The sequence below is a fragment of the Dryas octopetala genome, chromosome 8 (assembly GCF_963921425.1).
Source record: "Dryas octopetala chromosome 8, drDryOcto1.1, whole genome shotgun sequence".
NCBI classification, from domain to species: domain Eukaryota; kingdom Viridiplantae; phylum Streptophyta; class Magnoliopsida; order Rosales; family Rosaceae; genus Dryas; species Dryas octopetala.
Genome location: NC_141373.1, coordinates 712,643 through 727,847, shown reverse-complemented (window position 1 = coordinate 727,847; position 15,205 = coordinate 712,643). Strand labels below are relative to the sequence as shown.

The 15,205-nt window shown below is 36.7% G+C and overlaps 1 protein-coding gene across 3 annotated transcripts; it reads left to right on the top strand.

The window, feature by feature from the left end:
- The first annotated feature begins 9,918 nt into the window (after nt 1-9,918).
- Nucleotides 9,919-13,880, top strand: LOC147275626 (protein TRANSPORT INHIBITOR RESPONSE 1-like). 3 transcript variants are annotated; one of them, XR_015123798.1, is made up of 4 exons: nt 9,919-10,580; nt 11,918-12,410; nt 12,559-13,434; nt 13,520-13,880. XR_015123798.1 is itself a non-coding variant. In XM_086253622.1 (3 exons), exons 1-3 carry the CDS (start codon nt 10,117-10,119, stop codon nt 13,354-13,356), a joined length of 1,755 nt encoding a protein of 584 aa, XP_086109748.1. In that variant the 5' UTR covers nt 9,919-10,116; the 3' UTR covers nt 13,357-13,880. The 3 variants fall into 3 exon arrangements, 1 of the variants encoding a protein (XP_086109748.1); XR_015123797.1 differs by having other exon boundaries at nt 13,514-13,880; XM_086253622.1 differs by having other exon boundaries at nt 12,559-13,880.
- Nucleotides 13,881-15,205: the final 1,325 nt, after the last annotated feature.

Sequence of the window (15,205 nt, the reverse complement as noted above, 5' to 3'; positions counted from 1 at the left end):
CTTAAGGTAATGTATGTAACTTCTAAAAAAGTTTAATGTTTGTAATTTATAATTTTAAGATATTATGTTATAATATTATATATTTGTAATTATTTTTATCATTTTAATATGAGGAAATAATAATTCAAACTATGATATTGATTTTTCCCATTGGAGAGGTCTTCAATAATAAAAAAAAATATCACTAGGCCAATTGTCGGTTATCATCTAAAGGATTTGGAGAACCAAACATTTTTCTTTTTCCTATTAAATTAGTATTGTTGTATATGTAGGCATACTAAAGGAGCTAGGATGACTGGCTGAGGATGTGGTAGCAATGTAGCATAGCATCTGAGGATGGGCCTCTACCTTGGATATCAATGTCGGCCCACAGGGCTTGCGCATGGCAACATTGAGAACCCAATGTGACAAAATTGGTCCCAAATTGGCAAAGCCTGGGACAGATTAAACCTTGAATCAGTGGTCCACTTTTAGTTGGACCATTAATGGTTAAAAAGTACGTACGTATAGAGTAGCTCCATCAATGAACTAGAGCCATCAGATCAAAATATCAAATTGGGTATGGGGATTTTAATTCAATCTGAACCATCCGAGGACTGAGGAGTACTGAGGACCACCACAACTAGCTAGCTATGAGCTATTTTCAACCAAAAAGTGCAGCTGCCGCACCCATGAGTCATGACATAAACTGCTCAGAACCTACAGATGGGAATTGATAACTCATATATGTGTTATATATATATATAACATCTTGGTGTGAGGCTTCACCCACAAGTGGTCCTCAAGAGTTAATTAAGACCATACCCTTCTTTACCATTATTATAGCAAATGATGTTGCCCATTAACCATTTCTTCATCCCACAATATACCCACGTGATATATTCTAAGGTTGGAGAGAACATGCATACAAATGCTTCTTCAATTCATGGTGTGCATGTGTTGGCAAGTATTGAAGAGCTAGCTAGCTAGCAATCTTGGTATTCTTGGTTTTGGAGTATTAATTAATCACTACTTCACTAGCTACCTCAACTACTACCTCAAATAGAAATTGCCAATGATCAAATCTCCACTATTTAAATTCTAGATAACTTGTAGGGGATTCTAGCTCAAATAGTTATATTCATGACAAGAATTCGATATGTTTTTGTAACTCAAATTGACTAAGTAGGAGCTAGGAAAAAGGGTTGGATCGAGTCTTGTAACCCCACATTCATGTATAGTATAATGTCCAAAATATGAAAAACAAAGTAGTGGAGAAGCAAATTTTTGTACAAGGAAATATCTATTTGGTTACTGATATTGTGATTAAACCATCAACTCAACTCTCAAGCGTGCCGAATCTTGGTTTGTCTTGTTGTTAGACAAAGTTTCTAGGAAGGCTGCAGATAGAACATGGTGCCTCTACTTTTATTGGTAAGATGTGTAACTGCATTGCAAGCTAGATAGCTAGCTTGAGTGGTGTGTACTACTACTACCCACTATTGCAGCATTTATATGCATGATTGATTGTCTCAAACCAAACAGTCAGCTACGAGTTTTGGATTGTTTACCATAGAATTAGACTGGACATCGTTTGTCAACAAAGTAGTCAGCACAAATCTCATATTGATTCATGTGTGTTTGTATTCTCGGACATCATATTTGGTAGCTATTATATATTATGTGTTTGTATACTCGATGATCGAATTTGAATCTAGCCCCGATAAACATTAAAATGTCATATCTAGATCGACATTATCAGATCCAAAATTTAGGATGTCAAACAACCTTGAACCGTGGGCACCAAACCCCAAATGGTGACCCAAAACCTTGTATCTTGAAACTGAACCTCTAATCGTACGTCATGCTCCCTAAAAATTTGCATGTAACTCTCACAATTAATGAGTACATGACTAACATGTAAAGAGATGATATGAGAATGTAAATATATATACTTATTACATTCAAAATTTTCTCTCCCCCGAAACTAGGAATTTCATGTTGTGTGGGGCCGGGATAACTTATCCCAACTCTCTATTTGAGACAATTTATCTGTACAATAGGGACTCAGATTATTTTCAATGCAGTCAACAAACGTGGGAATGCACTATTTTAGTCTAGTCTCATTCATTTGTCCCGCAGAATAAAAGGGTTTATGCCCGTGTTAATTGGACTCAAGCTCACTTATTTTTGTTTTTTTCTGGAGTCCTCTAGGAATTATTCATTTACTAGAGCTACGTGTTAAGTGTGTTCTTGTAAACGAGTCTTAGACATTATCCTTTGAAAATCACAATTATTATTGTGCATAATATATAATTTGTCAACCAAATGTTATCTTGATTTTTTTTCACATTCATTGCAATATTTTCAATTATGAAATCGTACGCGTTTATAAAGATTCAAATCCTCTGTTTACTTTGACAATTTTTTTTTTTTTAAGAGAATGTTGATAAGTCTTTTGTTTAAGAAAATCAAACCATCGCTTTCAAAACTAAAAATTTTAAAACCACATTTTAATCGTGTATCCTATTACTACTAGTACTTTATCAACCAAATTAGGTGAAATTATACCCACCCGGCCACGTGTCAACATGCATGATAAGGCCGAACAATTAGGTAATATTCCAACTCATTCAAAGGCATACCCATAATACGTACGTAATTGTGAAAAGGGAGGATAATAAAAGAAAACACGTTTACGATGATAATGATGAAAGGGCCTAAACCACAGTCAACCATTTAGATAAACAAGAGAGAATGCGCCAATCATGTGTGTACACGTAGAAAGGTAAGAGAGTGATCGACTGTGGGAGATTATCGTCGGGATATTAACTAGCTGATAAACTCATGTCAAAACTCAAAACTGTTACTTGTGTAAAAAGCTTGCTTCTTTTTCTTTCTTTCTTTCTTAGTTTCTTTGCGTCAAAACCACAGATTGTACAAAGATGAAAAGCTCACGCCAAGAGACACGGAGAGAGAGAGAGAGAGAGAGAGAGAGAGAGAGAGAGAGAGAGAGATAGTAAAGGAAAAGGTGGTGTCTGTCACTCAAAGTTTGATTGGACAGTGCAGGCCGGCACTAGGGCAGGCAGACTTTGGCCACCTTCTACTGAGCCACCTCTTGTTTGATATATGCATAGGGGCCCCCCACAATTCTTGGGCTTTTGGGCTTTGGCTTCTTGTCTGTTAATGTCTCCAAACTAGTCTTTGCTTTTATGGGTATACCCTTACAAATTTGGGGGATATTACAAATCAATGGGGTAGCACCAACACACAATACTATACTTGGTGCATTTTGTAAAGTTGGGGAAAGGTTCCTTCAATGATTCACTAATTAGATTGGGTTTTTAGTTAAGTGGTGGAGTTTATGATTTGCTTTTTAGCTAATTACATTGGGACTCGAGTACTACTTCCAACTAATTTGTATGGCCAACACCTTGATTTGATAATAAAATCCTCAAATGAATTTTTTTATGTTTATTTTGTACTTATATCTAAAATGATGTTATTTTGAAGTTTAAAGATTTAGTATTTTAATTAGTATAAAATTTTGTAATTAAAATTAAAATTAAAAATAGTTATATGAAAATCTAGAATGACTTAGTTTTAGACAAAAACTCAACGACTAATTATGATCGAGAGACTAAGTACTAGGACTATGAAGTTAAATAGTTGACCATTTGATTATTCAATACCCCATTTTAAATTACTAATCCTTAAAAAATAAAATAAAAAGTTCACCCAAATTCATTTTATTCTTCGTCCCGTTTTTTAATCTCATTTGTTGACATGTTCACTCTATAACTTACTAGGATGTAGAATGAAGCTTGTAGAGATTTCATATTAAGTTTTAACTCTAAGATAAAACCGATAAATCATGTTCTTTTTTATTAATTTGAAAACTCTTATAAAACTGTCATTTCATAGTCCCTCATGAGTCATGTTAGTTGGATTATATATATATGTTGTACATATGTGACATCTTGTTGGTATAATTTTTTTTTTCCTAAACTAATAATATTAGTATTTCAATGTAATTACATAAACCTTAATTATTTCCTAAACTCATGGATAATTATTTTTTGATCATAAGGATGATTTATAATCAGTCAACTATATATATATATATCGCTCCTTCTGTTGAGGTATATCTCAACTTATTTATGTTGAGGTATGACCTTGTTGGGGCCCACACGAGTCGTTTTGTGTCGATCCGAACCGTTCAATTTTTACATCTTCATTGATAGATCATCCTTGCAAAAAATTAGTCAAATCCGAAATCATTTGCCTATCTAACTTTGATAAAACAAATGGATGGTTTCATCGAAAATATTTGATTCGTTCATTTATTTGATCAAAGTTAGATAGGCAAATGATTTTGGATTTGACTAATTTTTTGCAAGGATGATCTATCAATGAAGATGTAAAAATTGAACGGTTCGGATCGAAACAAAACGACTCGTGTAGGCCCCAACAGGGTATACCTCAACATAAATAAGTTGAGGTATACCTCAACAGAAGGAGTCTGTATATATATATATATATGCATACTCTCTCTACATGTTGTCCTAAGTGGGAGCCATCTAATACAAGTAGTCGAGTATGCCCCTCATATCCTCTATTTTTTTTTTTTCCAAGTTGTGGTCAACAAAAGTTTGCCACATTTCCTATTTGATGTCTACATCAATAGCCAATCCCCTACCTAGAAGCCTGGATTCAATATGGGTTTTCACTTTTCAGTTACGTATATCATTATAAGGCATACCGTCGTTCCACACTTTGCAAGTAATTGCACATGAGAGAGAGATTAAAGTTTAATTAATGATCATAAGATAAAGACTCTTCCACTAATAAGAATGCCATAATATTAATCGTCATTAACAAATCTAAACTTGGGTTTCCATCACGTGCAGGCCATGTACCATGATCTATGAGAGGGAATCACTTGATGGACAAACAAGTAATGGGCGTCATTGGCTTTCAGTTACATTAAAGTGATCTCATTAATTACACCAAGTATCTCTCTATGAAATCATGAGCTTGGGTTTTTTTTTTTTTTTTTTGCCATTAATTCCTTATTGCTTTGCATATATGCTACACATCTAGCTCATATGCCAATAAGAAATCATTCTTTTGTGGCTAAGTTGAAAAGTAATTTATATTATTATATACAAATGGATTTTTTTTCTTCTTTTTAATCATGTCATAAAGTGAAAAGCTTTGAGGGTTGCTGCGTTATAAAACCATATCAAAATACTTGGTGAGAAGACAAAGTGTGAAAACAAGTAGTTCAAGTGATTAAGAATATATAGTCTTTTACTTTATATAAGATGTTTGGAGTTCAAATTAATATCTAATTTTTCAATCTCTTTTAATATAAAATGTCAAGGTTGGAGGATGAATCTCAAATATATCAAATTCTAAATAGAAGATGAAAACCCAATATATACTTTCGTTGTCTAATTGTTGGGAAAAGGTTAATATATAATCCATCTTATTGGGATTTTTGAAAAAGGTTATGACATTGTTTAATTAGTTGTTGTGTACGAGGTTAAAATTAAGGATATGTGAACTTTTTGTTTTTTCTCAGTAGGATTGGTTTCTGCCTTGTATATTTATACCGACACCCTCCCCACTTTGTTGCTCCCAAGTGAGAAAATAAAATAAACAGTAGAATAATATGATATACAAATCTGTGGCTGTGTGACACTGTGAATTAGGTGATAGTGATACAAAAATGGGTAGCTAGGGATCTACATTTATACATCAAACTCTCCCTTTGATCATTGTAAACTTCATTGGAAAATGCTCATTGTTTGGACCCTTAAACCTTGGTGGAACCTATTGACCTCAAACCCTCTTGACTCTACTTATAATTGTTACAAGAAAATATATAAGTTTCGCATACACTTCTAACTAAAGTGAATTTAATAAAATTATTAGTAATTATTAATTAAATTAATAATTCGACAACATATCATAAATTTATAACTTTACTCAAGATTTATAATTATAATTAAATTTAAGTGAACGTGTTGATGACTTATGTGTGGCTTGTGTGCCAGCATGCATTTCGCTCAGCTGTCACAACTTAGGTTTGCTCATATTAGTACTATATTTGCATTATATTTCTTCTCTAATCATCCACATTGGACGAGCCACTACACTTGCATGGGTTTAATAAAAAAAATACACCCCGAAACCGTATAGTAGGTAAAAAATAAGAAATTATATTATATCCTATGAACCAATAGACCAAAACATTATAACAAAGTCATAAATTTCGGATTATTAAAATTGTACATTTGCATTGAAGAGGGTGAACTGTGAAGATTATGATTTTCTTTTGCTTTAATTATTTATTTTTTGCATTATTTATAGTTCCTAGAATTCGTGTTAGGGAAAATATTTTGAAATGAATAGGTGAGCGGTCTCTACCTGCAAAACTATACACATTACACAGCAAGTCCAAGCCATTCCACTCCAGAAGAAGAGAGATTCCCGGAGAACCGTGCGTGGGGTTAATAATTAAATCCCTTCATTTAATTAATTTTTTAAATCTTAATCACGATTTTTCACTATTAAACAATCAACTTTACGTGCAGGCCAACTCAGCTCCCCATTTAATTATTCAACTAAACAATTAATTAACTGATTAAGATTATTGAAGACCTAAGTTTCTGATCGAAATTTCATATTATTTTTTTGGCATAAATTCAATTTAGACACATAACTATATATGTTATTTTAATACGACTTACGAACTTTCAAATATTTCAAATATACACATGATTTATTATGTAAATTGAAAAATGAAATTTTGTTCATCAATTTATTAAGAGATCAGTTAAATGTCAGTTTGACTTTTGCTAACAGGGATTAATTGGCGACGTGGCACCAACTCAGCATACATTTCCCGCCAAATGAGCAACACATGTCCACTTGACACCGGCCCACACACCCATCATCTCTTTCCCGCTCGTTGAACGCTCTCCTGACCATTTAGTCTCCCAAAAACATCACGTTTTCCCCCAAATTCGAATATAAATCCCTCATTTGTGTTCAACGAGCGAGAAAGAGATGATGAGTTTGTGGACCCGTGTCAGGGGTTAGGTGGACATGTGTCGCTCATTTGGCGGGAAATGAGTGACACGGGTCCACCTAACCCCTGACACGAGCCCACAAACTCTCTCTCTATTATTATTAAATTGTGGGCATGTGTCACTCATTTGGCGGGAAATGTTTGCTGAGATAGCGCCACGTCGCAAAGTAATCCTGGTCAGCAAAAGCCAAGCTGTTATTTAACTGATCTCTCAACGAATCAATGGACAAAAATTCATTTTTCAATTTAGATAATAGCTTAGGTGTATATTTGAAATATTTTAAAGTTCATGGACCCCATTGAAATAGTTTATATAGTTATATGTCTAAATTGAATTTATGCCTATTTTTTTCATTACACTTTTTTGCTGTTTTTTCCTTCTTTTTTTTTCACTAATAAAATAATAGTTGGGTAGAGCTTCTCTACGGTTGCCCATCGGCAATCCAACGGTTCAGATCTTCGCTTTGCAAACTTGAAATCTGGGCCGTTGATTTTTAACTGTACATGGAAAGGGATAGGTCTATTGAGTCCATGCCGAGGCAGTGGACCCTAATAATTCCATGTCCTTTAGCGGACTGACAATTGTACCCCTCATTTATGTGGAACGAATAATAGTAGTTGAGTTCGATCTACAAAGGGTAATTTCGGACTCTTAAAGTTTTGTGATGGCCCATGAAATGTACGTACATGGCTCTTGGTGAAATTGAAAGGGCGCTTTGGGTTTTTTAACCGTTTATGGTAACGAAAATTTAATTACCCACCCACGCAAGCTTTTATGAGTGTACGTGTATATTTACCATGTGACCGTACACTGTAAAAAGGTCAACATCGTATGGTCTTGATTAAGATGCAACGCGCAGTTGTTTGTAGTACCTTGAACAATTGCTCTGCCCATCATGACCATTCAATTGGATAATAAGTGATGCTATTATTACTAACAATATTATATACATAAGCATCCAGGCATATCTTGTCAAGATTTTTTTTTTTTTTTTCCTTCAAAACGATTTTATAATTTTGACCTCATAAATAATTAGACATGTCTCATTCCATAAGGTTTGGCCAAAAAAAAAAGGTTTGAATTTAACCAATTTTTTTTTTCGACCAAAAAAAAGAATTTAATCAAAATTTTACCTCTTTTAGCCAAATTTGACAAATTGAGTTGGCTAATTGCAAGTGAGAAGGAGTTCAATTTTTGTTGGGTTGCTGTATGCATTATTGAACACGCTAGTGTGTAAATTTGGAAAATTGCATAGTTCACACAAGCAATGCATTTGTCCACTTTTTTTTTTTGGCCAAAATGCATTTGTCCACTTGATAAACCAAATTTGGTGCATTACAAGACATGCACCTAAAAATTTGGAGGTTATATTCGAATTAACAACAAAGTTTGGTTATGACCGTGAAAAAAGAAAGTTTGCTTATGTATATTGTAATTAATATTGTTTTTGAATCAATGATCATTTAGTATAGTGGATGATATTCAATTTTTTCTTGGCGAAACAAAGTTTTTAGTTCAAATGTCATGCATTGTTAATTATTAAAAAAAAATACAGTTTTAGAGACTAATTTAATTTAAAGATTGATTTGCAATATCATAATTGGTTATTCAATATGAAAACATGTTTTTTTTTATCAGACAATATTAAAAGAGGAAAAACACAAATTGGTATCGGAATAAATGCTATTAAGTAATAAAATTATAAGCTGGATGAAGACGAGATTATGAGAGTGTAAGAATAAATACGAGTCTATCTTATTGTCAGCCTTAGTTCTGAGTTGGTTGGGTAGATGACTAATAGTACAAGTTAATTACACTTACACCTCATGAGGTTTATCATCTTTTCACATACATCCTATGAGGTTTCAATAATTACACATACACCCATGAGGTTTCAAAACTGTTACATATAATCTCCTATAGTGAGACGAAAAATAATGAAAAATAATGCAAAAAAGCATGCTAAGGGATAAAATGACCTAATAAGATTACTTAAGATGTAAGGTCCAACCTTAATACAAATATTTTATTTATTTATTTATTTATTTCTCTTGTAGGAGGTTATATGCAATAGTTTTGAAATCTCAGGAGTTGTATGTGTAATTATTAAAATCCCAAGGGATGTATGTGAAAAAACGATAAACCTCGGGGATGTAAGTGTAATTAACTGTTAATAGTACATATCATTAATTAGTGTACGGTGTACCTGACCTCACTGGATCATGGTAATTCAATTTTTTCTTTTTTTGAAATTGATATGTGGACATGATAGAATGAAGCAGTCACACGCATGATTGGACGGCCATGATGTCATGATAACCAGGCGACTTCACATCAAATCATTCCTTGTTATTTTAACCTTTTACTACCCCGCTACCCTAGCTCAAATTGTGGTCCCCACAATATTACTCTCCCACAGATCCAACCGTGCAATGCGAATCATGAGATTCCCTCACTCACACTACCCATCCAGTACACATGACCACACTTTATCTCAACCCTTATTCCATCTCGTCCTCCCCAATTTATCCCGACAATATCACGAGACAATAAATTGTGAAAATGGTCCAAAATCTCGTCGCGTGTAAACACCCCCGGCTCCACACCCCTTTACGTACACCCGTTTTCTGCGGCTGCCCTTGGTTGCTCAGCGGATAAGACCACCCCACTGCCACCGCTCATCCGACGGCTCTTATCCACAGAAAAAACACGTGTCGTGATCCTAACCGTGAATCAGGGTCAGTCGCACAGAACCCCACCAAAGAAATTAACCATGGTTAAAAATCTAACCTCACCCAGCACAACATAAAATCCTTATCCTCTTTCTCTTTCTCACTTCTTTCTCTCTGTCTCTCTGTGTCTCTCTCTCGCGCTCGCTCTCTTCTGCAACCAATAAGCTCGTAAATGGAGTCTCAGATCTAATCTAAACGACAAACAAACAAACAGTCTCCTTCTCTCTTGCTCTAGCTGCTTCGAATCGAAAGCCAGTCCTCAAACGACGTCGTTTTTGAGCTGATTCACAGTTGGAGCTGCGGGAATGCTGAAAATGGCGAACTCGTTCCCGGAGGAGGTGCTGGAGCACGTGTTCTCGTTCATACACGCGGACCAGGACCGCAACGCGATCTCGATGGTGTGCAAGTCGTGGTACGAGATCGAGCGGTGGTGCCGGAGGCGGATATTCGTCGGCAACTGCTACGCCGTCAGCCCTACGATGGTGATCAGGCGGTTCCCGGACGTCAGATCCATCGAGCTCAAGGGGAAGCCTCACTTCGCCGACTTCAATCTCGTCCCTGAAGGCTGGGGAGGCTACTTGTACCCGTGGATCGCCGCCATGGCCGGTGCTTATCCTTGGCTCGAGGAGATCAGGCTCAAGAGGATGGTCGTCACCGACGAGAGCCTGGAGCTGATTGCCAAGTCTTTCAAGAATTTCAAGCTGCTCGTGCTTTCGTCCTGTGAGGGCTTCAGTACTGATGGACTTGCCGCCATTGCTTCCAATTGCAGGTTTCTCTCTCTCTCTCTCTCTCTCTGTTTCTGTGGCTTTGCTTAGCACTGTGTTTGGATTTGTTGGGAAAACGAGAGCTTGCGCTTTGCTTTTTTTTTTACTTGCTTTTTTTGAACTACTGGGAGTTCTATTTGGTTGCTGAGAAAGATATAAAAAGGAAGAAAATCGTTAAAATTTTGGATCTTTTGGGAGGGAAGTAAGTGAACTTTGACTTCACCCAAGCTTTACAACTGGAGCAGTTTAGCTTGAGTTTAAGTTTCCATTATCGGCCAGGCCAAAAATAGTAGACTTTCTTCTTCACCCATGATTTAAAACCGCTCAATTTCTTGGCTTTTTGCTACATTTTCATAAAGTTCTTGTATTTTAAGGTACTGGCTCTGTTCTCTTCTTCTTTGAAGTGGGTAGATGGTAGATGTGTACAGAGATCTAATTTGGTTTGTTTTGAGCTTCACATTGTTGCATTTTAAAGCCGATTGCTGGAATTTCTAAATATTTTTATTGCTTTTATACTTATCTCTGATTTTTTTTTTCCCAGTTTTGGCTAGTCCCAGCTCATTACAATGCGTGGGCTTTTTTATATTTATTTTTAGTGATTTGAAACCAACGGAGATGAGGTTCTGTTAACTCTTTTGGTTGCCTTATTTCCTGCTTTTGTTTCTCACAGATCTGAGGGGGACATCTTGTTATATGATTGGTTAATGTGCACAGCCAAGATCACTTGGTTACTGTTTTTTTTTGGGGGTTACTTTTCTTTATTAGGGACTTTTCTAATGTGAGGTTGTTTTCAAATTTTTGATGGTTGCTCTTTGGACACAGTGGATTTGTTTTGAATTTCTCAACTAGATTCTCTTTTTATTACTTTTTTGTTTTATAGTAAAAGAAAGGTTGTTTTTTGGGGGGATAATTTTAGCTTCTGCGAGGATTCTTCAAGTTGTTTACTCAAAGTTTCTTTTGATCTAATTTCTGATTAAGCTCTTTCCTTTTTTTTAAAAAACTTCTAGTAATGATGTGTTTTCTCAAGGGAACGGCCCTGGGATTGGCAAGAAGTTCGAATTTTTGTCTGATAATGGTTTAAGGGAAAGCATCAAACGAGTGATGAATACATGACTTACTTTTCTCATGAACGCTGGTTTGTGAGAAAGTTGTTCAAATATAGTAGGTCTGGTCACTGTCACTGACTGTGATGGTGATGAACTGTTAATTTTAATGATGAATCTAGTTTTTGCTGTTTTGTTTCCTTTTATGTTATTGCTTCATTTGGTGAACTGTTGTTGCGTAAATTGTAAAATGTCTCTACCTTGTCTTTATCGGATGCACTCTCTCTTTGCTGATACAGGAATCTGCGAGAGCTGGACTTGCATGAGAGCGATGTGGAGGACTTGAGTGGGCATTGGCTCAGCCATTTTCCTGATACATACACCTCACTTGTTTCCCTTAACATTGCCTGCTTGCAATCCGAGGTGAGTTTCTCTGCCCTGGAGCGCCTGGTGGTCAGGTGTCCCAACCTGAGGAGTCTCCGGCTCAATCGCGCCATGCCTCTTGAAAGGCTATCCAATCTACTTCACCGGGCACCTCAGCTGGTCGAGTTAGGTACTGGGGCCTACTCGGCTGAGTTGCGGTCTGATGTCTTCTTGAACCTATCAACAGCCCTCTCCAGCTGCAAGGAACTCAAGAGCCTATCTGGGTTTTGGGATGTGGTCCCATCGTATCTTCCAGCTATTTATTCTATCTGCCCTGGGCTAACATCGCTGAACTTGAGCTATGCCAGTATTCAAAGCCCTGACCTTATAAAGCTTGTTAGCGAATGTCCGAATTTGCAGCGCCTCTGGGTATGTCTTATTTTATTTAATGTTTTCCAGCCTCCTGTGCCTTTATTTAATTTTCATCTTCTCTAAGATCAAGGGTCAGATGCTCAGAGATGCAAATGTGTCCTACTTACTAATTCCATTTTGTAGCTAACTAAGGATATGACTACAGGTATTGGACTACATTGAAGATGCTGGACTTGATGCCCTTGCGGAGTCTTGCAAAGATCTACGAGAGTTAAGGGTATTTCCCTCAGATCCGTTTATGGCGGAACCGAATGTTTCCCTGACAGAACAGGGCCTCATCTCCGTTTCTGAGGGCTGTCCAAAGCTCCACTCAGTTCTTTACTTCTGCCGTCAAATGTCGAATGATGCACTAATTACCATTGCCAGGAATCAACCTAACTTTACATGCTTTCGTCTTTGTATTATGGAGCCCCGAACTCCCGACTACCTTACCCTCCAGCCGCTTGATGTGGGTTTCGGGGCCATTGTTGAGCACTGCAAGGATCTCCGGCGCCTGGCTGTCTCTGGTCTACTAACTGATCGTGCATTTGAGTATTTTGGAACTTATGGCAAAAAGTTGGAGATGCTGTCTTTAGCCTTTGCAGGAGATAGTGATTTGGGGCTTCATCATGTGTTGTCTGGGTGTGAAAATCTTCGGAAACTGGAGATTAGGGACTGTCCTTTTGGTGATAAGGCTCTTTTGGCCAATGCTGCAAAGCTGGAGACAATGCGATCCCTTTGGATGTCTTCTTGCTCGGTGAGTTATGGAGCATGTAAGCTGCTAGGTCAGAAGCTGCCCAGGCTTAATGTTGAAGTTATTGATGAGAGGGGACACCCAGATTCCAGACCAGAGAGCTGTCCTGTTGAGAAGCTCTACATTTACAGGTCCGTTGCAGGGCCGAGGTTTGACATGCCTGGCTTTGTTTGGACCATGGATGAAGATTCTGCATTGAGGCTTACTTGACATTGACAGGCACCCATGGAAGATTAGTTTCCATGATTCAGAATCAATCCCCTTGGATGTCTTGGTTGGGTATAGCAGGTACATGCTTTATATGGTACTCTACTCATTGTTTCAGGTTCAATTTCATCATCATCATCATCATCGTAGCTTAATATAGATGCAGCTTTGATTGGAGTGGGAAGCGGGCGGGGTATGGGAGGTATACAGAGGCTCAAGAGCTCGATTGCCATTCATTTTACCATTGGCTGAGCTATGGGATTCCAGTTAGTGACTATTATTATTATTTATTAATAAAGAGAATTAGTTTAAACTCCTGTTGTTGTTGTTGTTGTTATGTACTGAACAGAGACAGAGTTGTAATTTTATTTGGCACAGCCACCATCCATGTATACTAGCTGCTGCAGACTTCTGCATGTTTATGCATTTTTATGTGGCCTTGTTTTTCAACAGGAAGTAATTGCCGAGTGGACCCCATTTGTATTATTGTTAGCCTTCTCAGCAAATAAAGCTTCATGTTATTCTAATGCATCCTTTTTATAATTATCACTTGTAAAGTTGTTGTGTAATGTTGATCAATCACGCTTAATTATTCATTTGTCTATCTTAACCATCATGTGGGATTAGTGGGTTTTGTGAGAAATGGATTATAGCTGCTGAAAATATGCAGTTGATGCTTTTGAATGATAAGCTCTCTTAATACAATAGGGAAGAAACGTTGATACTTGATGCCTTACACGCTCCAAATGGTCAAAGACCGATTCTGCAAAGATGATGATGCCCATTGGGTGCATTGAAAATAAAAAGAAAAGGGATGGGAAGCAAAATCTTTACCTCTCCAATAGAGTTTATTTGGCTCATAATTTTTACAATGGACCAACTTCGTCCATAGAACAGCAAAATTCATTTTCTATATCCAACCAAGATTCGGAGGAATTTATGAAGGATACAGGAAAATGATCAGATGAGAGTAGATATCATTTTCTCAGCACCCAAAAAAAAAGGGACAAGAGAAAAAGAAAAAGAAAAGGAAAAAAAACCTGAAGAAGGTGACAAAGTAGTTCAGTAGAAAAAGATCCTTTGGTAAATGGCCCTATGGTAAGTTGGTAACCTTTTAATATTTCTTTGGGACCTTTGGGTAGAGAGAGAGATTGAGAGAGAGACCTCGACTGTTGAGCCACGTGATAGATTCGGTGACATTGGATGGTGTCCACAACTTTTTGCTTCATTCACGCTCTCTTTTCTAGTCCATACCACCACCTGATGACCCAGCCAGCCCCTTTGAAAATCAGATAGCCACAGTAATTCAATTAAATTAATTATTAATAACCCAACAAAACAGAAGAAAGAGTGATGGAGAAATTATATTCATTATTAAAAAGAAAAATATAATATTATTACTAACCCAACAAAACAAAAGAAGAGTGAGAGAGAGAACACAGAGAGAAAGATAATAAGGACAGAGATTGAAAACAACACAACACAGACACCCCCCACCCCCACCACATACTGAGAAAACTGACCCAAAGGGAAAAAGCAAAAAAAAAAAAAAACAGAGAGTTGGGTGAAAGGGTGAGAATGTGAGATGAGTGAGTGAGTGTTTGTGAATGTGGGGTAATCAAGTTGCAGACATTTTTATTGGTTGATGATGGCCACACGTTTGTGGCCATTGATGATGATCATCATTTTTATTCTCTCCTCCTTTACCACCATAATTCTTTTGCTGATTTCATCACTCTGATTTTACTATTTCACCTCAACCCATCATGATCATGATATCAAAGTAACTACTGACTCAATGACTCATACTGTTGTATCATTACAAAGTTGCAATGTAAATATGTAATGCCTC